Here is a 27994-nt window from a genome sequence, read left to right as displayed (position 1 = left end):
TTTGAGCTAAATGTTCGCATCAGGATGCTAACATGGTCACATAGCTGTGTTTCCATTCACATTTTTATTCGCATTTTGAAGTATTGCATTAGAAAAGCTGTATGGAAACGGCAAAATTCGCTAAAACTTTCTTAGTTATGAAAAAAAAAAGTTTTTAAGCTCGCTTTAGGTGGTTTTTGCCTTTGTCGAAAAAGAGTTGATGTGCTAAACGGTTTATGGAAACGCCTTTGCCAAATAAATTTTGAAGTAGCAAACATTTAACTCACATGACTGATCAGCTGTTTCCGCTGAAACATGACCAATAGCTGACATGAAAGAACAATTCAAGTTGATTAGATGGCCAAGCCTATAGTGCCAACTTCTGACCAAACTATGCTGTAGCAGAGTTTATTTGCTCCAAACCAGTTAATGGAAACGCGACATTTCAAAAATTGGTTTCAAATTTGCTTGACAATTGAATGGAAACACGGCTATTGACAATGCAAACACGTGGCTGTTTAGTTAGTATAATGTTTACCATGTTCACCATCTTAGTTTAGCATGTTCACACGCTAAAATTTGCTAGTAATTACAGTATGAACAGTAAGTATTGGATGAACTGGATGTATTGGATAACATTTCGACCTGATGGTGGATGGTGGTGGCAGATGAAAAGTCACAGGATCACCAAAGTTAGTAGAATTTATCCATCCAAAAGCTGTTGAGATATTTTAGTCTGAACCACCAAAGTGGTGGATCGACCGACAAACACTCCAGTATTGCTATCCCCAAAGGCATTGCTGCTAGCATGGCCAAAAATGTGTACTTGATTGGCAGAAATGTAACGTATACAGTATGCAGTTTGTAGTTCATGGGCTAAAACGCGCAAAAACCAACAGTGTGTTTCTTTAAAGGAAGTAAAAAGAACGAAGGCATTTGTGAACGAGTGTGTGCGTTTGTATAAAAGTGTCTGTGAGCAACTGTGTGAGTATGTTCCACCTCAGGTCGCTACACACCTGCAGCTGTAAAAGATATGTCAACTGTCACAACCACTTCACATCAAAACGTAGAATCTCCAGCAATCTGTTTCTCCCTGATTATAACTGTCTGTTTTTAAAAAATCTCCTTTTAAATGCATCTTTTTGCACTTTCTTGGTGCATCTCACCTTTTATCTTGTATTAGATGCTTGTTAAACCATGTTCAGAACAAAAAGGCAGACTCAGTCAATATATAAATGCGGTGGTTTCATTTGGCCCCATTAAATAAGCTCAGACCAGCAGCAATTAAGTGGCGCTGCAAGTTTACGTTTTATTCATGGAGGTCAAACTATGACACGCACTTTTTTGTCTCTGTCTCATTATGCCTCTCCCAGTTTTTCCTCTCTCTGTTGTCTGTTCTACTCATTGCTCACTGGTGCCTAAACTGGTTGTTCTTTTCTCTCCCTCTCCTCTCTTCATGCATGCTAATTAATCATGGGACACTCCAACAGGATATCGTGAGTATACTTCCCTGCCTGCTTCCTTTTCTAAGCTCGCTTAACACTTAGTTCTTAGCTGCTGTTCCTTAACTTTGATGTCTACCATTTAATAACATTCATCCTTGGGTTGGGGTGGTTGAGTTTCAGCTGAAAACAAACTGACAATTACGAGATAGAAGCAGGGAGGTACAGTAGAGAGGTCGGTGTGTATGTGGGTGGGCGGACCTTTTGCTATTTGGGGATATTCTGGCCTGGCAGAAAAATTATGTTGTTTCAGAAACATCAATCATCATCTAATTGACAGTTATGGATTGTCAGGTAGAAGCCTAGTCAGCACAAATAATGTATTTTAATTAAAGTAAAAAAAAAGCCAAAAAGGGTAAATTGAGTTACAGGATTTTCATGCAACAGCAGGGATAAAGTCCAGCGTAATCCACTGCAGCAGAGTCTGCCAAGCTCAAGTCAGGAAAAATGTCAGTCCGTGCGTTGGCTGACCTAAACCCTGTCAGCTCACATCCACCCAGCAGTTCTGTCAGTGTGGCACCCGCCCTTCACTTAGCACACAGCGACAGATAGAGTTTGGCCATTTAAGATTTTTGTGGCAGTCATGTTAGTGCTCTAATCCGTCTCCACAGCCCCTCGCCAATTATCGCTGAATCTGTGCTGGCTGACTTTAGACGTGTTTGGACCCGACTGTGGCAATTGGCTCTGGAGAGATTTGTTAAGAACGAGTATTTATAGTGCTAACATGTGCTCCCTAGTGCCTTCTGGTAAAACTATTCCGACACTTAGAGTTTAAAAAGAAGTCAGTTATCCGTCAGTTTTCAGCTATCTATTCACTAAGTCATATCAACACCTTGGTAGATAAAAATATCGAGTATGAAATTTGTACAAATCGCCAACTTCTGTCAAATCTTTCCTGAGAAGTTAAACAATCAGATAAACGTTAACATTGATAACAGTAATAGTGTATTATGCCTAAACCAAGCCAAGTCTTGACATCTCATACTGCGCAACCCCTGCTCCAACCACATCCCGCCTAACTAAACCCAACTAACCCAAGCTGCTCTTAAACCTTTTCAAGGTCTTTGTATGTTGACCAAGCTTCCCTCTGGCTGCTTGCTCACAGTAACTGTCGAGGGTTTATTCTAAATGCTTACAATAATAAAAGGATAGAGCTGGGGATATTCTATATATGTTTCTTATTGTCAACAAATCCCATGAAAAGACCAAAACCAAAGCATTAATTCCTCTGTGCCATAGACCTTTATTATTGTCCAACACAACTAAAGGTATACAGTCGTGCTAGCGGTTGTATGAGGCTACGCCATGGATGAATTATAAGATCTGGATACTGGACTCCAAAATGGCGGCAATTTACTTGAATGAAAATTGCTCACCAAGCACATAAGCCAAAAACGTTTTCTTGCTTCCGGGTTTACTTCTATGTTGTGCGGCCCACTGTACATGAGCCAACAACCCACCCACGTGTTCCCACTCTTAGGACACATAGATTTTACATTGGGATGATGACGCACTTTTAAAATCTGGGAACGTTTTACAAATATAAAGCCTTCATGGATTAAAGATCTTTTATAATGGTGGTCTTAATACTCCATGGGCTATAGCCACTTACACTGCATTCACACCAGACCTGGCAGTGCGGCATAAACGCAAGTCTTCCCATTCATTTTGAATGGTGAGAGTGCGTTTGGGCTGTAGCTGCGGCAGCCGCAGGGGGCACCAAAAAAAATGCAGTGGCCTGCGGTGGAAAAGTAGAAACAGAATCAACTGTTGGAGAAAAACAAAACGACGTCACGTTGCAGAGGCCAATCATATAACTGCCGATCCAGAGCTGAACAACCTAGCCGTGAGGGAACAAAAAAACATTAATCGTTGCAGTTTTTGGACCATTAAAATGACTCTCCCACACGGCCGAACAACCCTGCGGCGAATCGCCGCAAAGCCTGATCAGGTGTGAATGCAGCCTAAGGCATAGCAGTGCTTTGAGTTGAATGTTAATGTCAGGATGGGAGCATAAAGATAATTCTAACATTCTGATATTTAGCAGGTTTAATGTTTAGCCTCTTCATTATCTTAGTTTCTCATTAGTTTTGAAGGTATTTGGTCATACCTCAAAGTATTGGACGATTTGAAATATTGACCTACTGATGACGCAACGGTAAAACAAAAATGGACTATGAATGTCTACCACTGTAACGAAGTCAATGGCAATCCATCCAATAGTTGGTGAGATATTCCAGTCTGGACTAAAGTGGTGGACCAACCAACAGATCGACATCGCCATCCTTGGCAAATGTCGGTCTTATTTTCCTTGCCGCTAGCATGGCGAAAGATTAATACACACACACCAATGAGTCACACCGTTGCTCTGGGTAACATGTTCCTCCATTATGATGACCATGGGTAGTGTAGCTTATTTTAAGTAAAGCCCAAAGTTGCCATCCTGGTGCTGTGAATATTCAGCGCACCAAATGAGTATTAAAATTGCTCCGAACACATGCACCATTTATTTACTCCTGTTTAAGTAATGTTTGCTAAGAACCACAAAATCTTGCTTTTTGAAAAACTGAAACTATATATTTGTGACACGTTTTTCAAGATTTATGGTCGTTTGCACCACTGGGCTTGAAGCTGAGAGCCACGGACTGGCAGGGAAGTCAGGAAATATTGAGAAACGGTCTAATGCATTGTTGGTTTTGGTCTTTCTATGGGATTTGTTTGACAGTGTGAAAAATGAAGAATAATGCCAGCTGTAACCTTTAAAAAAGAATGATTTGTTCTTTGGGGAATTGTACAAGCTACTTACTTACCCAGAGTCAGTCAGTTATGTTTAGCATGGTTGGAGATGCCTTATCTCTAGCTTTGTCTCCACTATGGACAAATGTTAATGAGCTTCACAGGATTGTTGGGTCGCATCTTTCCTGGTTAACAACAATAAGTAAGTCTGTTGAAGACATAATAACACATAAGACAGTGATGCATTTCACACCAAGTTTGTACTTTGACACATAAATTGGTGTCACGTTCTGCCAGCCAGAACATTTTCAAAACTTTAACAATGATTTAAATGAATGGCAGACTTCCACAGCAACTTTGCCATCGACCTCTTGCTAGTGGAATACAGCTTTTAACATTCAAAATATATCCATGAAAAATGAACGCCAAGGCTGTGAATAGGATATGTTAAAACAGCAGCATTGGAGAACGTGCACTATTTCAAGTGGAGCTGCTACTTGAGCCTCCAGGTGCAAAATCTCAACATTCTTTTAAACTGCACATTGGGATATACAGCAAGTATCCATGACTAATTCTGGGAAAGCATCATAAAATTCCCCAAAAACAAACAAAAGAATGAACTGAAAAGACACATAAGGTCACAGGATCAGCGTCCCTATTGGAAGATGGATTATACCACATGCAGACTGGCATATTTGTTGCAGGGATGAATAGAAAATAAGATTAGAGCTGGTGATGTGCTTTGACTTCCTGGTCTTTACACTCGACGCTAGCTGCTGCCTACCTTCAACAGCCTCCCCTTCACAGCCAAATAAACCCTGCAGCTAAAAGCCCTGGCATCAGCCTCCCCCCCTGCACTGTCCTACCCCTCGCTACGCCAGCATTCTCGCTCGCTCATCCCTTTAATACTGTGCCACGTCCCGGCAGGGCTTTCCGGGGATTTGCGCAGAGAAAAAGGAGAGTGAGGGAGCAGGACACAGCAGAAGTCATCCAGAGGTACGAAGCGGCCCCTGCCAAGGTGTGCTGTGCTGTCGTGCTGTTTGCGCTTGTTTATGGCTATAGATCCGTTGTCGCTTATTTACAGCCGTGTCTAATTTCACTAAGAAAGCGTCACAACTTGGCATTTGAAGGTGAAGACGTCAGCAGCTTTAAAAAAAAAGGATCTGCTTAGTGGATGCCCTGCTACAGTGCCCCAATTTCTAGGCCGGATTTTTACTGCCACCCACAGTGAATCAAATTTTTATTCTGAAAAGATCAAAGTGGGTACTTAGTCGGGTTGCAAAATGTGACATTTGAGTCATTCATTCAGCAGACTTCAATATATTCAAAGCTAAAATACAAGTGTAGCATAATTAGGGACTGCACAGTTAATTGAATATTAATTGCAATCACGATTTTGGCTTCCCACAGTTAAATAAATATGATTGACTGCGATATTGATGTTTAAAATGCTCCGCTCATACATGTAGAAAACTCTGCTGCATAAATTATGCACTTCCTAAACTAACAGCTAGAGATGCAGCATCAATCAGTAGCCGATCGAAGCCAGACGATTTTCAGCAGTCTCAGATTCATATATACATTTTTTTTGCCAATCAGACACACATGTGCAGCCGTCACAAGAAGACATAAAGCTGCAATTTTTCACAACTGCAAGTCCAAAATAAGCCGTGGTGGAACAACCTTAAAACATTTGGAACAACTAACTTAATCAGACACTTATTATGTTGTAATTCATTCTCATGATGCTGCTTAGAGTGATCACAGTCTCGTCTGCCGACAGCACGGAGCACATTATGGTGCGTTCAAGCTCTACTCGGTAAAAGTGAGTATTGGGCGATGGTAAATTAAAACGCCGCCATGATGCATTCAAATGTAAACTTGTAAAATGTAGTTTTTGGTCAGAAACTTGAATAAATCCAGTTGTTTGAAGGAGATGTTTTCACAGCAACATAAAATACAACTTAGAGAGGGAATTATGACCTGTTTAACTTCCTAAAACTAGCTCTAAACAGCTTAATAAAATATAATTAGAACTACTAATGCCAAGATTCTTTTTAATCAAAGAAAATATTCAAATAAAAATACAATAATTTATTTCCTAATCCGTTGAATTTTGTGTCTTTTATGCAAATAACCACTACAGATGACAATGACAAAGTAAAAGGATAACATTTAGTAGCACAACATGGAAATGAAATACAAATATTTTGTTCCTAAAATGTATGAATAATCATGATCTCAATATTGATCAAAATAATTGGAATTGTCATTTTGGCCATAATCGTGCAGCCCTAAGCAAAATGCATTCTGCCGCAAATATTTCTGTACTAACCCTAACAAAACAGTGTGAATTTGTATTTCCCTAAAAGTAAAAGCATACGGAGTGAGATTCTGTAACACTTGCATGAGTAAAGACATCAGTAACAAGTTGGGGATACGTCCCACTCGGGGCCCAGACGCTCCATCACGCAGGGGCAGATGGTGAATGTGACACCATGCAGTACATCTCAATTCCTTTGACATCTCAGTGTCATCCATCTGCAGTGTCAGCGCTGAGTGTTGTTTCATCGAAATGAGTGATTTGAAAATGAGTGGAAAGAATAGCAGAACTAAGTTTTAGGAACACTTCACCTCCTTGCACTAGAAAAAACTGGGAAAATAATCCTGCATCCACCTGAAACCATCACTTGAAAAGAATAGCTTATCACACTAAGGCCATGTCCATTCTGGGGCAGTCAGATTTTAAAATGCATGTTTATTTATTTCAAGTCTTTTACTCTCACTATTTGACCACTGCAAACAGATCAAACAGGAAAACCAGCTCAAAGTGAATAAAGGGAAAATGACTCATGAGACCTGACATTTCTTGCAGTATGCGTTGGATTCCTGACTTAGTGGAACACTTTGTTCTTCAGCCTTATTTCTCTGTAACTAACAACCCTTTGAAAACAGCAGATATGGTGGAGAGCTGCGTTTGTGTATATTTTAATTTCCATCTGGATGGCAAACTTTAAGAAAGCAATAAAAAAAAACACAAGTGTGGAGGGAACAACCTTTGACACGTAAACAGCGTTTTTCAATCTATCTGCATTAGTATAGATATGGCCTAAGCCACAAAACAGAGGGGAAATGATTACTTTCATACAGTAGCAGTTTGCTCCTGTCAAATGCCAGATCCTCATCCCCGCATAGACGACAATTTTAACCAACAGAAACAAACAACAGCAAAGCACGACGAAAGAGTAAAAGAGCAATTTCAGCATTGATCTTAATCAGCTCCTGCAATCTCAGAGTGCTTTTCATCATAGGAGAGTAGATTTTACCCTCCTGTACCCTTTGATGTGAGGTGCTCACTTTCCTTTTCATCATGCATTACCATCTCTAAACAATCTGGTTCTTTATTTTTTTTAAAGATTTTCTGAAGTATGACTTTGCTTAAAATTACCAGTGTGCAACATTTAGGGGGATCTATTGGCAGAAATGGAATATAATATTAATAAATGTGTTTTCTTTAGCGTATAATCACCTGATAATAAGAATCGTTGTGTTTTCGTTACCTTACAATGAGCCGTTTATATTAACATGGGGAGCGGGTCCTCTTTACGGAGTCCGCCATGTTGCACCGCCGCTCTCTCTCTCTCTTGCTTCACCACTCACTTCCCACGTACTCACACTCTCTACGCACTGGCTTTGCTCCAAATGGCTCTATAGAGGGCCATTTGTGTTTTCACATCGGCCACCGTAGCTCTCAAATACGCTGGGCACACGGGAGAAGTTCAATAAGATGTTTGGTTGCAATCTGCAACCTCACCGCTAGATGCCTCCAGATCCTACACACTGCACCTTTAATTACTGCAGATGGGCAGTGTGGATTCTAGCGGATGGACATGAAAAGTCAGCTCCTCAAGCTTGTTTGCTTCAGTTGGTTGAATTTAGTTCATCTTCAGTATCATTTTTTCAGTAACGTAACGTTAGTTCTTCATGGTTCTCTCCTGCAACTTGATTGGATGCTGTCGGATTGGTTTAAACAAAGTAGACCTGGGGTATTAAATTAAGTATCGACTTGCTGGGAATGAATGGCGTTAACGTTAGTTGATTAAGGAAATTAATTGATTTGTGGAACACTTTTTAAATAACATACTTTTTCATCTTTGGGCTTGGGGGAAGGAATCAAGTATTTTCAAGCCAAAAGGCGCAAGTCCAAGTGAAGTCACGAGTCCCTGGTGTTAAAACTCCAAGTCGAGTCTTTTTTTGATTTTGTCAAGTCGAATCTAAAGTCATCAAATTTGTGACTCGAGTCCACACCTCTGACCCAGCAGTAAATCAGTTAGTAGTAGTTAAAATTATCCCCACCTTTACCTGCTGCAATGCTTACACATTAATGCATCAACGATCATGATCCAATAATTCAATACATATTATTCTGAAACGGGTCATTCTACATAATGTATGTGGTGTAGAGAAAGTATATTTTGATGCTAATATTTAGAGAAACCCTATAGGCAAGAAGTAAAGAGGAGAGAATAGAGGAATGAATTATCACTTGTTAGGAAGCAAAGGAACAAAATCAATGTGTGAAATAATACAAGTGTGATCATCATTTTTGTTGAAATAGAGATATTGAGAATATTGAACAGGAGTAGGCAGTAAAACATCCAATTAAAGCAAAATAAAGGGGAAAATATGGAACACAAAAATGGGAAAATAGATGGAAACAAGTTATGGAGAGTCAGAGGAGAAGAGGGGAGGGAGGACCTGTCAGATTGTCTTTAGTTGGAAGTGGAGGTGGCCATGGTTTTGCTCACATTTCCTCTCTTTCTGACTAAATCTCATTAACTGTGTCCACACCTCTCCTTTGTGGGCAGCTGAGGTTTAAGAACAGGACGTTCAGGGTGACTCGGTGTATTACTGGGTTTAAGATCTCTTTCTCAAAGTACAAAGTAACCGTACTAATTATAGATAAGCGACATCGCTAAGTTCTGGCATGATGTCATTTGTGTTGCTCATAAAATTAGCAGTGAATCTTGGCTGATGTTGCAAGTTATCCGCTTTTTTAACAGCATTTTTATGGAGGTAAACCAAGGACAAAGACTTTCCTTTTATGTTGCTTCTATTTTTATGTGCTTCTCCACCACCAGATAAACACGGACCCACTCTCACACACACACACACACACACACACACACACACACACACACACACACACACACACACACACACACACACACACACACACACACACACACACACACACACACACACACACACACACACACACACACACACACACACACACACACACACACACACACACACACACACACAAACCACATGCTGAGATCATTAATCATGAGTGTCGTACTGAAACTGTGTGTAGATGCGACATGGGAGGGAGGCAGAAAGATAAAAGGATGTTTATCTGGGGCTCTTGCATAGAACATCATGTCAGGATCAGGCAGGAAGTAACAGAGAAGACTCTGCAAACCCCATTGCTTTGTTGTTATTAAATACACTAAATGGATTTCAAATGGAACATGGTAATGCAAAGCCTCTTTATTTGATTACTTATAGACTACAAATATATTGTATAGTGTCGTCGGAAGGTTTTATTGTTGCTAGGAGACATTAAAGCCCTTGTCGACGTTTAGGAGGCTAATACGAGAAGCGAAACCTCGCAAATTGAAAACAAAAGAGAAACTACCTTGTAGCCTATAGCTAGTCAGCTATGACACAACCTTTTATTTGATAGTTTGACATATTCTGTCATTAGAGAGTGAAAAGTAACAGGAATGACAGAAACGGACCAAGTGTGATGACAACCATGTCTCCAAAATATAGTGTACAAAAAGGAAATTATATATTTTACTCTTTGGCAAATGTGTATGGCTGTCAAAGTTAACACGATAATAACACGCAAATTTGTTTTAACGCCACTAATTTCTTTAACGCATTAACACAATCGATGTCGTACTAGCTCGTCACGAAGGAGGTTAAATAACGCTCCGAAGTTGCGCTAAATTTTGGCGAGGAAAAAAATTGGCATGGCCATTTTCAAAGGGGTCCTTTGACCTCTGACCTCAAGATATGTTAATGAAAATGGGTTCTATGGGTACCCACTGACAGCTGTTGTTGCCTGTTGGGCTTGAGTTTTCCATGTTATGATTTGAGCATATTTTTTTATGCTAAATGTGTTGTTTAATTGATTTCCAATAATAAATATATACATACATTTGCTTAAAACATATTTGCCCACTCCCATATGGATAAGAATAATAAATACTTGACAAATCTCCCTTTAAGGTGCATTTCGAAAGGATAAAAAAATGTGCGATTAATCATGGACAATCATGCGATTAATCACGATTAACTATTTGAATCGATTGACGGCCCTAGTATACATTTTATCTTTATATAGTCAGTCAGTGTATAATAATCACAATGTAGCTCTAACAGGCTGACACCACAGTTCTGCACCTGTGACTCTTCTGATGAATAAGGATGTCGACAGAATAATGTTTTTCATTCTAGGGCATCATTAGCCCGTGATTAGCCTCAATGAGATACAGCACTGTAGATTCTTTATAACTACACTTGAATAATGAGGATTAAAAAAAGCCTGCGTTGTGCATCCAGGTTCTTTCAGAACAAGGATGTTAAATTTGTTGTGTTTGATCCAGTAACGGACTCAAATAGAACCTGACCGGCCGATATCTTCACAGATATACCATTGTGTACAGACAAATCCATTAGCTGATTTATGTGTTGTGCTCTCAAGCAACGCCGGCATACAGTGGAAGTACGGTTGTTGTATGTTTGGGTTGTTCACCGTCGGCAGTCGCACCCTACGGAAGATTAAGGAAGCCAAGTCAGAGTCACTATTCTTTGATAACTAATTCAGAGCGATTTATGTTATGCATTTATATTAAAAAAAGATATTGGTTGATATATTTTCATTGATTTTCAGTCTCAAATATGTTATATTATAAATATGTTGACCAGTATTGGTCAGCCGCTATAGCCTCAGATATAAATAACATCAATCAGGCATGAACTTGTTGGCCAAACTCCATCCATGTTGAACACAGAGACACAACACAGATCAACGAAGTAAACATCTCATCTGCCTGGAATAAAAGTAACGAAACACACCGGTTGAGCTAAATAACCCTCTGATGCACCATCGTTGCCTCTGATGTGGTTCTGCTCAGAGCAGAGGCATCAAAACCTACAAAATACCAAAGAAGGGTTTCCCTTTTGGCTGTTGTTACATGAATGAATCTCCTGCGTCTCATAAATCTACACTATAAAAGGATGAAAAGAGGTACTTTGGCAATGTGGTACATTAAAACCCACACTGCTCCTGTGACAAGTATTTTCCACTCACATTGACGAGGAAATGAGTATATTTACCTATAATTATCTCTTCTTTTTTTTAACCTCTTGCTTGACACTAAACTCTCCTATTTGTCTTCCTTTGCTTTGTTATTTCCCGCCCACCCCTCCCTCTTTCCTCCTTCTCTTCTTTACGTTTCGGTTCTTCCTCTGTCCTCTGCTATCCCTCGTCTGCTTTGATTCCTCTACCCACAGGAACTTCCGGAAGCATCTTCGGATGGTGGGCAGCAGGAGGATGAAAGCACAGAGTGAGTCAGAGATGTGTGTGTGTGTGTTTGGTTGATATGTTTGCTCAAATTGATGTTGTTCACCCCGCCATCATCTGTGTTCTTTTAGTTTTCTGGTGTGTGTTTTTGCATGTGTGTGGCACCAAACGCTGCTGCTTTACTGGGATTCTGTGACGCTCTATTGCATTACCTTGAGGATTATGATGTTCATCAGTGTGTGCGTTCATAAGCCAGCGATACGAGTCTGCGCATGTGTGTATGTACGAGTGTGTAGGTGGTCTTTTCCTGTTGCATTGCTTTGAATGTTTGTTGGGGCTTTTTGTCCGGTTGGTTGTAAAGTTTGAAGACAAAGACACTAAATTATATATATTTTTTAAAAAAAGGCAAAAAGCAAAGGGATGATTGATAATGCTGGATGGGTGTGCGTCTGTGTGAGTGTCACTGCAAATCTATAAGGCACGGAGAGAAAACCAAAATCTATAGATTCCTCCTTGTTCTGGATTAGATGTGGCTTCAATGGCAATGTGTGTGTAATTATCTTATGTGACTGGTCTGTAGTTTTTCTAGTGTTTTGACATCGCCCTAGTTCCCTCAGCGAAAAGCCAATGGGATTTTTCCATTGGATTTTGGATTATTACAGAAAATATGTCATTTACATGTTTTGTTCAGCAAATGCTGCATTAATGTAGCTTGAAAAGGTGATACGTGTTGAATTATACAGTATGTGCAAAACTTGGTTGCAAATGTCAAAGTTTTATGATAGCAAACAAGATGTTTCTAGTCTAATACGTAAAAGTGGCGTACAATTATGTAAGGTGTAAAGACTTTCGTGATTAAAAAAAACTGTTTTGGCAGACGAGCCCGGACCTAATTAAAACCCAAATGTGTCACCTATCATTGCGACTCACAAAATGTTGTACCATAGCAGAATTTTGCACTATAGACATTTACTAAAACCCAAAGTCTTCTTAATGCTGTAATATCAAAGTAGTTCCACACCTCAGACTTTCCCTGCTGTGAGGCAACCCGATATTACGCCAAAGCGTGTAATAGACCTGCCTGTCTACCAGAGGATAACGTGTCAGTGTAACGTTCGGCCTCGCTGAGGCATGAATATTACACGCGTGTATTAAGAAGCAGTACCAGCAGGGGGCAAAAAAAACACTTTACTTAGGTTCAGGAAAAACGTCATGTTTGGGCTTAGAATAAGTACTTGTACAAAGTAAAATACGTACGGAAACCACGTAACATCAGTATGGAAAACAAAAATGCTTAACTTTCAAAACAAAACACCAGTCTCAAACACCGTTCCCCTGGTTGAAAGTACTGTGTTTGTTGGACCCATCCACCTCCCATTCCTTTTTCACTTTTTATTCTACATCACTATCTCTGAGCGTTGCATATTTTACGTGGATGCATTTACATTGCAGCCCAGTACAGACTACATCGCGTGTAGGAGGAAAATAGTTCTCCTGGAGCGGACATTCATGGCCACAGAATCTGGTCCCAATGCATGTTGATTAGGTCTAATAAAATAAATGATTTATGTATATGTACAAAAAAATTAAACATTAGATCAATCTGGCTCCGACGATAAAAATCTATAATCTAGTCAGGATCACAGAGTATTTGACCTTATGAATGCTTCGGCTAATGAAAATACATTTGTACTTGAAAAGAACAAGTTGGTGTCAGCAGCAAAATGAACAGAGAAGCAAAAAAAATATGACGCCGAGAGGGACGCTGTTGATTAACCGTGTCAAAGACTTTCAAGTAGTCTAAAAATATACAGTGATTACTCTTCAAAGCAGAGCTGATTTTATCGACGCTCAGTAAATTAGTGAAACAAGGACAGTCCTTTTAAATCCGTACGGATGATGAGCAGCAAGATCTTTTATAATGTAAAGAAATAGGATTGTTAACGTACTAACATACATGTGTTTGTTTGTACACGCAGGCATTTGTTTGTGCGCTTGTACAGAGGAGGGATGGCGTCGTATGTACACTATATTTGTGGGCTGCATCCGCCTTTTCACGTGTGTTGTTTTAGATGGTGAGTGATGTAGAGGAAGCAGACGGTTTGCGGGCTTGTTAGTGTGTGTGTGGAGTGTGTGACTATTTCTCCCCGCCTGCACTAGCATTCGCTGAGCGTAGATCGAAGAGTTTCAGCCGTTCCTGGAGCGACCCCACCCCTGTCAAGACTGACTCAACTGAACCCAGAGACAGTGAGTTAACACAGACTCACGCACATGCATCTACACACTCACACTCACACAGATGCTGATACACACAGTTACTTCAGTTGCAGTGGGTGGACAGAAATGGTGCAATTAAGAAATTATGGAAAGAGGCTTCAACTCTGAAGTAACCAAATCACATTTACAAATTGTGTACATATATGTGGAATGATGAATGATGGAATGAATTGGAAGTGTTGGTAAGTTGTCTGGTTGTGTTCCTAGTAAAGGGTGGGAAAAAAAAACAATTCACCTATTAAAAACCTTTTAAAATTGATTTTTTAATGCCTATTCAATATATTTGCTTCATTTGAGTCTATGCAGAGGTAGAAGGAAGTTACCACTTTTATTGTTGTAGTCTGAGTAGCGTGGCGTGGGAACTGTATATTTAAAAAAATACATATAAGGAAATAAGATTGATTGGATTATATTCACCAGTAGTTTAAAACATTACATGTCCCTTATAAATAAAAAAGAAAATACCACTAATTTGAATGACGATAAATGATATATTTAATGAATGATTAATATAATTTAGAGATTTTCCAAAGTAAAAGTCCCTAGAAGTGTATGATTCAACTTTTTCCCATGGTCTAGTGTTAAAAAAGTTTTTAAAAAATCTCAATAAATCGTAATATCGAATTGCAACACTTGTAGAATCACAATGCTTATTGAATCTGCACCCAAGTATCGTGATATTATCGAATCAGGAGAGAGGTGTATCGTCCCAGCCCTAGTTCCTAGCATGCACTGAGGGAAGAAGAAGTAAAAATTTACCTGGACCTGTAAGACCTCTCTTTTTAAATGATGTCAAACCACTTCAGTGCAGTCAATTTTCATTTGTTCAAGTTAAATATCACAATAACTGCCAGATACAAACATGTCCTTTTAAAGATGTTTAGTGACCCGTTGTTCTCTAGTGTTCATAATCCATCAAAACAGCTGCAGTAACACATTTTGAACAATATAGGTGGTTATAAATAACCCATCTGACCCAGTGTTCCCTCACATCTTGACTGGCAGATTGATTACAGCTTAAATTTGCTTTGTGCTGCACTCGCTGCCTTTGTCATTAATTAATTTCCGCACACAGGTGGCTCGTACGGAGTTGAAAGCCACTTAGCGGCATTTGCCAGCTATAAATAAGGTCTGGTAATCATCCCTTTGATATACAGTATATGAGCTGACTTACAGTACAGCTGGAATGAGGCCAAATCATCGGTGGTCCTTAATGAAGGTCAACGAGTCAAAAGTAATGCAAATTACAGTACATAATATAGGGGGTGACAAATACTGCCAGCTGCAAAAGTCTAAAGTACAGTAACTAAGTACTTTGTACAAGAAAGTACAAATTTGAGGTACTTGTACTTTAAGTATTTTCAGTTTGGGAGATGTCCTACTTTTATTTGACAACGTATCAGTCGGAAATACATGTATTGTACCCGTCAGCAAAGCCAAACTCCACCCGTTTTCATTGAGTATTATTTTAATTTTTGATATTTAGATATATTATACATATTAAAGAGGACGTAGTATGCTTTTGTGCTTTCCCCCTTTCCTTTAATATAGTGTAGCATGTAAAAGGTCTGCAAAGTTACAATGCATGGCCAAAGGGAGTTACTCTCCCCCACAGAAATACTGCTCCTGAAATGCCTGAAATATCTTGCCTTAAATGCCTTGCCTGAAGTCCCGCCTTTTCTTCCGTAACGTGGTGATGTCACCAAGTAAGACGTTTGCATAATACCTGCCTAGCGGATAGTTTGGCACGCCCCCAAACAAAGCTAGTTAGAGCGGAGCTGGAGCAGAGCGGAGTCCGAAGAGTTTGGTTCGGTTGACCAATCATAACAGAGTGGGCCAGCTGACCAATCAGAGCAGACTTGGCTTTTCAGACAGAGGGTGAAAACAGGTGTTGCAGCACAGCCAGTATGAGAAAAGTAAAGTGTTTTTTTTGTAAAATAAAGCATGTAAACATGTTCTACTAGAAACCCAAATACTAGCATGCACCTGAAAATCAGCATAATAGGTCCTCTTTAAGTTTAAAGTACAATTTTGAATGTAGAATTGAGTAATTAAATGTATTTTCATTATGATATTGCTAATTTAACTTAGCCAACTGGAAGGCGGCCTAATATGACTCATATTTGTTATCAGTGTTTTCAATGGTGATTTAGTTATTTGAAAGTTAAAGCCACTTTTCATCCAGTATGTACAAACGCACACATGCCAAACAGGACTCGTGATATGACAGTATACTGTACTGTAGACCATCGCTGTTGGTGACATTTTGTCATCACGGATTTACAGCTCAGTTCCTGGTTTTGGCAGATCAAGAACGACTAACACACAAAAAAAATCCAAAGACACTTGCACATAAAAGACACCATCACACGTACAAACTGACTGTCTCTGCTGTTGACTCTGACCCTGTCCATCTGTCTCCCTATGACCGTGGGTCTTTCTTCAACTTTGTGATGCTCTCTCTTTCTGTGAGTATGTCTTCCAAATTGGAGTGTGCGTCTCAGTCCGACTGTGTCAGCTGGTACAAATGTTAATGCAAGGAGCGTGTGTTTCTAAAAGGCCTTTGAATACGAGTATCGACACACACTGTTTGCATGTGCGGTTTGTCTATGTTGGTGTCTGAGTATCTGTGGTTTTATGTTTTTTCTCCACCTCCATCTTCGTTTCTGTGTTTCAGAGTGTGATGAAAGATAAATGAACTGTTGATGACAGTCTAATGGTGTGGTTGATGCCTCATTTTTCCTCTGTCCTGGGGGAAAGGTATTGGTCTCTGGAGGAGTGACATCAATCGTCAATCTTGCTCTGCATTTTCTCCTTTCTCATACTCTCTTTCTTTACTCTCTTTTCAAACTGCTATTTCACCCTGGGTACCTTCAGTGTTTCTTTATTAGATAGTTTACAGAACCCTAGTGACAAAATATTTGAACTAAACTTGACTGGATTTTTGAGGTAAATAGATATTTGAGAGAGAGTTTAAAAAAAATCCTCTGCCCCACCAGCCCGGTCGGCAAGAAAAGGTGTGTGAATGGCACGATAATGCTGCAAGGCAAAAGCATGTTGTAAGAATACCGTTCTTGCTTTAGGCGTGCCGTTTGCACGCTATGTAGTCTGTACTGGCTGCATTGTAAATGCATCTACTTAAATATGCTACGCTCAGAGATAGTGACGTAGAATAAAAAGCGAGAAAAAACGCTTATGGCAGGTGGGAAGGAAGATGGATGGGTCCAACAAACACAGGACTTTCAACCAGGACACCATTTGTATCGTGTTTTCCGTACTTATATTACATTGTTTCCGTATGTATTGTACTTAGTTGACTTACTTATTTTAACGCAAACCAAGACCTTTTTCCTAAACCTAACCAAGTGGTTTTGTTGCCCCCCTGCTGCAATTTCATACACGCATGTAATATTCACGCCTCAGCGAGGCAAAACGTGACACTGTCACGCTATCTTCTGGTGGACAGGCACGCCTACCTATTACATTCTTTGTCGTGATATCGGCTTGGACATGCTGTATCGGCCAATAATTATTTTAAGTTTGTTGTCTGAAACAGTAAAAATACAAAAAGCATATAGATATATTAATAACACACTCGAGGACTCCAACACCGTAGGTTAGCAAATAAATAAGAACAGGATACGCGACACGCTATTAAACTAAAAAAGATATTCGGGTGAGCAGCACAGTCCTGCTTGGCTAAATAACGGAGCTAACAGCTAATGTCAACAAAGGTTGCATTGAGTTATATTATGATGCGTTCAAGCTCTATTCAATAATGAGTATTGGACGAAGGTAAATTATAACGTTATGATGTGTTCAAATGTAATCTTGTAAAATGTTGTTTTTGGCGAGAAGCTTGAATAAACAGTTGGTTGAAGGAAATGTTTTCACAGCAATATAAAATAGATAATAGAGGGGGAATTATGACCTGTTTAACTTCCTAACACTAGCCCTGCTATGCAGCGTATAGTACATAATACTACTAATGCCAATGTTTAATCAAAGCAAATATTTAAATAAAAATACAATAATTTATTTGTTAATCATTTGAATTGTTTCTTTTTATGCAAATTACCACTATAAATGACAAGCATAAGGGTAATATTTAGTATTTTTCTATTTTTTTTGTCTTTCAGATTCCTAATATTACGCATCATTACACTGTAATTCTAAAGAGTTTGTTGATATTTCTTAATTCTGATCGTGATATGATCATATTTGAGATGCTGTAATCATCAAATAACTATTCAATTGATCATTTTATAACATGTTAAAATATAAATATAGTGTGTAACAATATACATTATGCTTGCATGTCAAAGAAGCACGTATGCGACACCTTTCCTTCTTAGAATAGCCGCACTCTGATGATCCCAGTTTGGTTTTCCTTGTTATCTGCCACACTCCCTATCAGTCACTCCTTTTTCCCCTTCTGCCAGCTGTCTCTTATTTTCCCTGTTCCATCTGTCATTTTCTTATGTTGGCAACATTATTAACAACTCCATCCTGTTCCCATCTCCTCCGCACTAACCTCTCTCCACTTCCTGGACACGTCCCTCCTTCACCCTCCGATTTTCTCTTTCTGTGTCACCTTTCTTCCCTCCTACCCGACACTTCTGCCTACACCCTATTATCTCGAGTCTTTTTGCTCACCACCGGTGTATTATATTCTCTTCTAGGCGGAGATATGCAGGCCTCCTGTAGTGCCTTGGATGAAGGAGGACTTGATGACAATTTAGACTGGGAGGAGGAGAGAGAGATGGAAAGGCTGGCCTGTGAAGGAGATGACTTTGTACCTCCCAAAATCATGGTAACAGATCAGTATTGTACACCTATTTAATACAGTATTACACCCAAAATCAGCAGCTGAGGCCAAGATATCCTGACTTTTAGTCTTCAGTATAGACAGGCTGTTCTCATACACTGTTCGAAGCTATACCTACGAAAAGTAATGCACTGTAATTTGTATATATTCCACAAAAACAATTAGTATGTAATTCATGTAATCGTGAACCAGGGAGTATAAAGAGCGACAAACACCACGTAGGGACGTTTTCACGGTGGATGGGTGGGTCAAAAAACACCGAACTTTCGTCCAGGAGACCGGTGTTCGTACCCGGTGTGAAACCAGAAGTCATGGTTGATTTATCTGTCACGTAACTTTGAGCTTAAGTAACGACACTTCCAGAATTATTTTAACCCAAACCACAATCTTTTCCCAAACCTAACCTAAGTAGTTTTTATCACGTTTACTGCCGTGCTTAAGTTACGCCACTTCCGTGTTATTTTAACCCAAACCACGACTTTTTCCTAAACCTAACTAAGTAGTTTTGTTGCCTAAACCTGACCACGGAAGTTTATTTTGAAAAGACTGTATGAATGTAACAAGAGGAAATTGTCACGTGTTGCTGGACATTTGTCGGAAAAGGCACGAAAAATGAGGATACGTTGGTATAGTCCCCAAAGCACTATATCATACATTTCCCACAATACAACTCACTAACATCTTTTGTTAGACCCTTCCTTCCTGTTAAATGCTTATGTCTTTCAAATTCCACACCCCGAACTCAATCTGGAGACTTTAGTCACTGACAATGAGTGAACTGAACTTGTGAAATTGGTGGAGTGTCCCTTTAAAAATGTAGGCTCTGGAGTTGTTGCAGCTAAAAAGGATCCCTAGTAACAATAAAAATGTTTTTTTAGGAAATGGTTACTTTAGGGTTACACACTGATGGCAGGTTAAAATCGCAGGAGGTGAATTTATATGCAGGTGCAGTATCCTAAATGCCCCTAATATATTCTCTACCATCTCACTGTGAATATTATATAGAGCTGTACGTTCCCTGCAGGCATGAGAGTGTGATAGAGTTTGCTCTTTTCCCCTTTCCTCTCAGTTCTCTTAAACTCTGACGTTTTCTTCATTTCCCCCCCACTTTGCTCCATTTTCTCCATCTTCCACTCTGTCCTTTCCTCACATCCCACTAAATCCTCCATTCCTCTCCTCCTTCTGCTTCTCCTCCACCTTCAGCTGATCTCTTCTAAGGTCCCAAAGGCGGAGTACGTTCCCAATATACTCCGCAGGGATGACCCCTCCATCATCCCCATCCTCTACGTGAGTCGAACACACTCGGACATTGACGTGTGTGCATTACGATACATGGACATGCCAAGCATACAAGTTGTTTCTTTAAAAGGGTGTTCTATGATAAAAGCAGATTACAATGTAAATTCATTTTTTGTGGTTTATGTGAACGTCTTTTTTTTCTTTAGGACCATGAACATGCAACTTTTGACGATATTTTGGGTGAGTAAATATTCCTTTTTATCTTAGTATCTGACTTTTTCATAAGGTTTTATAATTATATATTCAATAAAAATAAAATTCCAATAAATTAGTACAGCGGATAAAATACTTTTTATATATATTATAAAATATGAAAGTGACAATTGCAAATGATTTTGAGTATCTGACTTTTTCACCTGTTTTATAATTATATTTTAAATAAAAATAAAATTCCAATAAATTAGTACAGTGAATAAAATACTATTAGAATATTATAAAATATGAAAGTTACAATTGCAAATGATTTTGAGGCAATAGGTAAATGTAACACAAGTGTCCAGCTATTGGACGTTGTCTCATGAAGATGAAAACTAGTTGAACAAGGGACACGGATACATTTATATGTATCTCTTAAAAAATAGTCTAGATGTGGCTTAATCGCGTTGTTCATTAAGAACAAGTTAAAATGCGGCAAAACTACTTAAACACGTTTTTTTTTATCGTCTTCTGCATTCCAAAAATGATCCATCTGTTGCTCATAAGAGAAGCATTTACAGAAAATGCTCCCTGGAGCTCCCCAAGATAATAATGAACTCTGCATTGAATAAAGCTCACACAGAGTTAGTGAGAGGAAGTCAATGAATAATTCACATTATAGATTTCAGGTTTCCATTTCACTGTCTTTCATTGACCTGTTTTATTTTGCTGTGACATTTTCCTTCAGTACACAGTGTTGAATTCAATTCAAACGACATCTTCCATTAGTGTCTCTGCTGTCTATTATTACACCTGTACTTGAACTCAACCCCCCCGAGATTTCCTTTGTGCTCACCACCGTTCACTACATTGTTGCTTGTCTCTTTTTTTTCCGTTCACGGTCCCCGTCGTTCACATCAATCCAAACCTTTTTTTTCTCTCTCATACAGAGGAAATAGACAAGAAGCTCACGGCTTACAGGAGAGGAAGCAAGTTCTGGAGGATGCTCATCTTTTGTCAGGTGCGGAACAAGGACATCCAGAATAAAAGTAACACTGTATTTCCTGTAAACTTGTAGGTTTTATTTGGGATGTATGGGCTTATGTCTTCATTTGTGTACTGCATATGGAAGTCCCTAAGATAGACTGTGTTAAGTACCTCCCTTTGGGATCTAATCTCTCGAGATATGAATTAAGAAGAGGCAAATTAGCACTTGTGAGTAGTAGTAATGAGTTTTATTCTTGTATGTATGTTTCTTAGGGAGGCCCCGGTCACCTGTATTTACTGAAGAATAAAGTGGCAACTTTTGCAAAGGTGGAAAAGGAGGAGGACATGAGCCAGTAAGTTACCACTGGGTCCACTCCGTTTGACAAATATTAGTTTATGGTTGCAGTATGTGAGATTTTTTAGTACGTCCGAAAGTAATAATACACAAAATGCACACTGGACACAATGCCGACATAAATATCCCACAATGCAATGCGGTAGGGACGACAACGTTCATAACAGATGTTGACGGACAGCTCTGTAACATCAATAACACTGACATTTAACTGTAAGTATAAGATTTCCACTTTGCTAGGCGTAACATATTTCTTAAATTAGTTCAGACTTTTTGTCATTTTGGTCACACGAGGTTGGCACTGGTTACCATGGTTACACGTCTACAACCGGCTAGGAGGCTCTCAGGAAGTGAGGATGTAAAATTACTGCTCAGTATGTCCGAAAACATCCATACCACAAAAGTAATGTTGAACGATAGTACACATATTGGCTCGATAGTGGCATTTCAGACGCAGCCTGTGTCTCCTATAGCCTCCTATTGTCAAATATCAGGACAATTCACATTTCCCATCTCTTATGAAGCATCGACGTGTGGTGATGCTTTACAAGACATGAAAAACCAGACTGAGAGCCATTAGTGAAAAGTGAAGTATTTTATCATTCAGATACCGTAGCTGCATACTCGTCGAGGCTTTTACTCCACCAACAATGAGAAGAAGATTCAATTAAAAAGAACTATCCTCTTTGATCTTGACCAAAAGAAACTGGCTTACTCTCAAAGAAATCGTCATTTCATTTTAGGTATTCAAAAGGATTACAAATTGTTATGTAAATCACACTATTTTCAGAATATGAATAGTATTTCTGTGAGCGCTCCCTGACTTGATTTAAATCAAAGAAGTTCCACCGGGACGATGCAACACTCCCTCTACATTTGCTTGTCATTTATGAGCACAATCTACTACTTTTCGGAGTGATGCATCTCTCCCAGGGGGGACCATCTTTGAATAGGTGATGTTTACTTGTTTCGGAGATATAAAAGACAAGGCTCACCTGTGTTATTCTGTTAAAACTGTTGCTTCAGTGCAAAAGTGCAGCACAGGTAACCAACAAAGTGCTCAAATTTACAGTTTCTGTATTTAATTTCATGGGAACTGGCCCGTGTAACTGTAGCCTTTGTCTTTGTTCAGATTCTGGAGGAGGCTTAGTCGCTTCATGAGTAAAGTCAACCCTGAACCCAACCTCATCCACATAATGGGATGCTACGTCCTGGGCAACCCCAACGGAGAGAAGGTATGCAGACGCTGATGCAAACAGACACACACTAACAACTGAAAACATTTAACATTTAACACCACTAAAGTTTTCAAGCCGAGCAGATATTAAAAATGTGCATATTAAAACCAGCACAGAAAAGATGCCTTTGAACATTTGATGTGACTCAAGCACACAGTATTTCACAGAAAATAGGATTATTTTAGGGATTAATACACGTGTCAGCTATTGACTGGTCTTGCTCCAGTGTCCAGATCACGGAGACATAACACTAGCACTTATGTACCTCCTCAAAAATGTAACTACACGGCAGAATAATAAATAAATCATGGGCTTGTTGAACCGTAACACCTCTATTAAATACAGGTCTACTAATTATTTGATGAGGTGCCAGAGGGAATTATTTGAATTTAGGCCTACTAGACCTAAGTACAGTAGCTTGCCTCATTTGATGTATGAAGTCAGTGTTATGACTTCATATAATATTAAAAAAAAAAATTCATTACTAAGGCTGGGAATCGTTTAAAAAAATGATGATACCAGTACCCTTGAATTGATATCAATACCAACAGAGTACTTCATTTGATACCTTTTTTTCTACTTCATTTTATACCCATCATGTGAATGGGAGCATTCAGTTACATAAAATGCCAACATCACCATATTTATTTTATCAGATACACCACAGGCGTGTAGTAAAGCCATACTTTTTGGCACTCCACTCACTATCAATTATTTGTATATTTTGGAGTTCAAACACAGTAGAAATGGTTTTCTTCTCCCTAATGCGCAAAACAAACTGAACCGAAAAAACCATGACCCAAAAACCGTAAATACAAACCAAACCTTTGGGCTTGTTGAACCAGCTAGATACTACTGTACATGGAGGCCGCAAGAGAACCGTGATTGGTGTGTTTTTTTGCTTGTGTTTTTTTCCAAGATAGTTGAAGAAACACCCATTAATCTTCTCCTTCTCAGTAACACACAAGTAGCAAAGCCAGTTCCACTGCAAACTTCACTCTTATCACAGTGCATGAAAGAAGAACGTACTGTAAACACAATTACTTCGGCGATCAATATTAATTGCACGACAGTAATCGCATATTTAGTAGTCGCTCTATATCCCAAATTGAATGAAAGAATGTAAACACAATTACTGTGGCAGATAATGTACGACAGATATACAGAGTGGTGAAATCTGAAAACTATGAAATCAATTCCCACCCATCGCACGCCGTCATTTCCAAGTCATTCATAACGAGGGTCTCTGTTGATTTTACATGTTCAAAGCTTTAAGATTTATGTGCCACACAAAACTGATTTAATAACTTATGATGCCCAAGGTATAGAGATGTTTTATATTCCCTGTCTCTCATCATCAAAGTGAACATTTCCTCATGCTCGCTCCTGCCTCTCCTTTGTCCTCCCTGCTTTCATATTTATGCTCAGTGTTGTCTGTTGGTCTCATAATCACCATGTTACCCTGCTGCTTGTCTCAGTTTCTCCCTCTCTCTTCATCATCTCACTCTGTGTGATGTTACTGGATATAGACACATGCTGAGTGATGCTATACCTCTCTTTACCTGACATGAACATATAATAATACACATAATACACATAATACAACAAAATAAAAAAATCACACACTCAAACAAGCTGGCAGCCACACTCACAGATGTCTCTGTCACACACACACACACACAGATGCACAACATAGCCAGCGGTGTTTGTCTGACCTAACTGTCTGTTCCAGTCATGTCTGCCAAAATGCTTTGTTACATAAAGTGGATCTCTCCCGGGTTGATGGGCAGTCTGGCAGTCTGCAGAACAGACTGCACATCAGTGATATCTCTCCACCCCTACAGACAAACACAGACTCATGCAGTTGTCTCAACAAAGCTTGAATCCAAAACAACTAAATTGGTGTGTTTGTCGTTTCTTTTAGAGTCCCAAGATCCCAAAGTGATTTTCACACTGGTGGCTTGTCTACTCTAGTCTTCAGTCAGAAAATGGAATTAATGAGATTTTTGCTGGTACCTCTCCAGAAGACTGAGTGTACACATATACACTTTTTTAGGGTGTAGAAATGTTACCAGCTGTGACCTTAGTGCTTTTCATCCAACCTATTCTCAAATGGCAACTACACTGCAGCACATAGACACACTTCAACATTACACACAGTATATTATATGCTGCTATAACAGCCTGCACTGTTTTGGAACATGTCTGCAGGGATTTGCTGACGTTCAGCCACAGGAGCATTAGTGAGGTCGGCCACCGATGTTAGAAAATAAGGCTCGCAGTCGGCATTACAGTTCATAACCAAAGGGGTTTGATGGGGCTGAGGCCAGTCAGTTCTCCCACACCAAAATGGGAAAACAATTTATTTATGGACGTAACTTTGTGTGCAGTGCGATGTCATATGGAGCAGGAAAGGGCATATTCCAAGCTACTGCCACAAAGTTGGAAGCAAACTATTGACGGTTGGTCGTCGGACAGTTTTGGGCCGTCGGTGAGCGTCTGTCGGCCTAGTTTTTGCGGTGTGTCCCGGCTCTAGTCTGCCCGTGTCAGAGGTTTTTCGGCCAATTCAGCATGTTGAATCGGCAGCGGAACTCGCTGGTGAGAGAAATCACTCTCATTGGCTGTTCGGCTTAAACGCATCAGTGCACGAGAACACAAACGGAAGTGAGGAAAGCAAGCCAACGAGTAAAGTCAAGAGGAAAAAACAAACAAACAGAAGGCTCTCATTTTTCATCTGCATCCGATCGTTCCAATACACGGATATTTTCACAACGACATGGCTGCTTTGTTTCATGTACGTATCATGACATTAGATTTTTGAGAGGTTAATTAAAAATCAATAGTGTTTTGGAGAATCGATACAGTATCACAAAACATAATATCGCGATACTCGTGTATACTCTCGTGTATCTACATTTTCTCACACCCCTATCCAATATGCCTTCAAACTAATGGATCTACTACTCAAAGTGGACTTTCTGGATCCTTTTTCATGGTACTCTCAGGTACCTGAAACAACATGCCTCCATCAACGCTAAGGGGCCTATAGCCCAAACCATGGAAAAACGACCCCAGAACAAAAATGTATGTCCACATACTTTTGGCCATATAGTGTATTTCACTAACTGTTTTATTTGTTTTGTTTACTTTCTTAACAATCATATAACCTCCACCCAGAGACAGTACATCATCAACAGAACACAGCACTTCCAGCCTGCCTCTGTTGGCCAAAGTTTAAATGGAGCCAGCTTGGGTCCCCCGTTCGATCAATTTTTAAACAGCAAGTTTCACTGTTGCCAAATGCTGCACTCTAAGCATAAAACAAAAAACTTCAGGACTTAAATTAATAACAGCCTGGAAGTTATGTCATGTTTCTGCTGTGATTACTGAAAGAAATACACAGTTATAAGTCTGCCGTGTGAAATGTTGAGCAGGGCTGCACTTCAGCAACAAAGACCACAGCACTTAAGAAATGAAATAGTTGTTTTGAGGATGCTGGAATAAAAAAACAAAGGCTGTGGATGGAAGACGGGAGGTCAGAGAGGTAGCCTGACCCAGTTTTCAAGCATGTTTTCAGCACAATATCTGCATCGGTTTTTGGCTAAAACGGCCACTGAGAGCTTGTAAGAAGCGAAGCAGGACAGGAAGGAAACTACCCGACACATGCAACACATTATTTGAGATTTGTCGTTTGCCTCCAGCCTTCTTTGCACTACAGACGAGCTACGCTGCCTACGTCTCCTCCACATCTGGCATGTCGCCATCTTCTTTTATCTTTTTCAAAGGACTGCAAACACGAGGAATGAAAGCTGCCTTTTCTTCACCACCACATCCATTTTAACAACATCAAGTGAGAAACAAAAGCACATTCGGCCTTTGATTTTATCTGACAGAGGGGTATCATGACTAAATTAGATAGAAATCAGAGTTTCAATTTTTAATGTGCACAGCGCAACGTCACTGCAGAAATGACTGACAACCCTAAAATCACTGTACCGCTCCAATTAAACAGTCATTATGTAATTAGGGCTGCAATTAATGATTTTTTCACTATTGAGTAATGATTAAATAATGGTTTAGTCTAAAAACAAAATGTCAATCACAAGTTCCCAGAGACCAAAGTGATTTCTTTAAAGTAAGGGGTGATTATCGGCTGTGATATTCAGCATTTTTACGATCATTAGAATCTTTATTTTTTCTATCCGATTGCAATAAAATAAATAAATAAAATGAGCTACTTTGGCTCTGATGCAACCGCCTTTCTCTGTCTGTAGTCACCAGTCTGTAACCTCCCTCAATGTCCCGCCTACAGCGCTATCTGATTGGTTACACATGCTGTGCTACAGAGGGTCAAAGCTGCTCCGTTGAGCAAGCAGATATGTTTTTCAACTAGAATTGCAAAGATTAATCAATTAGTTGTCAACTATTAAATTAATCAGCAACTATTTTGATAATCAATTAATCAGTTGGAGTCATTTAAAAAAAGAAAAAAAAAAGTCAAAATTCTCTGATTCCAGCTTCTTAAATGTGAATATGTTCTGGTTTCTTTATTCCTTTATGACAGTAAACTGAATATCTTTGAGTTGTGGACAAAAACAAGACATTTGTGGACGTCATCTTGGGCTTTATGGAAACATTTTCAGACATTTCATAGACCAAATAACTAATCATTTAATCAAGTAAATAATCAACAAGTTAATTGACAATGAAAAGAATTGTTAGTTGCAGCTCTATTTCGAACGCAAGGCAATGAACTTCACAATCCTGTATGCTGAAGTTGCAGAAACACCCAGTTTTTCCACTGGTAACATTTTGAGGTCACAGCAAAAAAAAAAAAGGAAAATAGTGGTTAGTGGATGTTCAGATTATCACAGTTTATAAAAATGCAGACCTACGATGCAACCCATTCATATGAGCCGTCGCCGTTTGTCACCATTAGTAGAGTATCCATTCTGCAGTGTAGTTCACAAACGTCACTGATAAACCAGAAAATTGTACAGTAATAATCTGCTTAATGATTAAAGAAAGTTTTAGTATCACGTCTGCATTTCAATCCAT

General features: G+C 39.3%; 1 protein-coding gene and 1 long non-coding RNA gene across 5 annotated transcripts in view; one reads left to right on the top strand and one right to left on the bottom strand.

Annotated features, from left to right (window-relative positions):
* The window catches only part of LOC119477967, a 91299-nt gene that overhangs the window by 52841 nt on the left and 10464 nt on the right, over positions 1-27994 (bottom strand). The gene's annotated exons all lie outside the window — the stretch shown is intronic.
* The window catches only part of LOC119477966 (NMDA receptor synaptonuclear signaling and neuronal migration factor), a 48483-nt gene that overhangs the window by 17121 nt on the left and 3368 nt on the right, over positions 1-27994 (top strand). For 3 of the 4 annotated variants that reach the window (XM_037752285.1, XM_037752283.1, XM_037752282.1), the window contains 9 exons: positions 1470-1475; positions 11808-11860; positions 13978-14064; positions 18777-18907; positions 20126-20209; positions 20368-20401; positions 21307-21377; positions 21617-21696; positions 22831-22933. In XM_037752285.1, coding sequence (XP_037608213.1) covers positions 1470-1475; positions 11808-11860; positions 13978-14064; positions 18777-18907; positions 20126-20209; positions 20368-20401; positions 21307-21377; positions 21617-21696; positions 22831-22933 — 649 coding nt within the window. The remainder of the gene's footprint in view (positions 1-1469; positions 1476-11807; positions 11861-13977; positions 14065-18776; positions 18908-20125; positions 20210-20367; positions 20402-21306; positions 21378-21616; positions 21697-22830; positions 22934-27994) is intronic. The other variant, XM_037752284.1, reaches the window with a different exon arrangement.

This window comes from Sebastes umbrosus, chromosome 19 (assembly GCF_015220745.1).
Source record: "Sebastes umbrosus isolate fSebUmb1 chromosome 19, fSebUmb1.pri, whole genome shotgun sequence".
NCBI classification, from domain to species: domain Eukaryota; kingdom Metazoa; phylum Chordata; class Actinopteri; order Perciformes; family Sebastidae; genus Sebastes; species Sebastes umbrosus.
The sequence above is the reverse complement of the archived record's forward strand: the minus strand, read 5'-3'. Positions and strand labels throughout refer to the sequence as shown.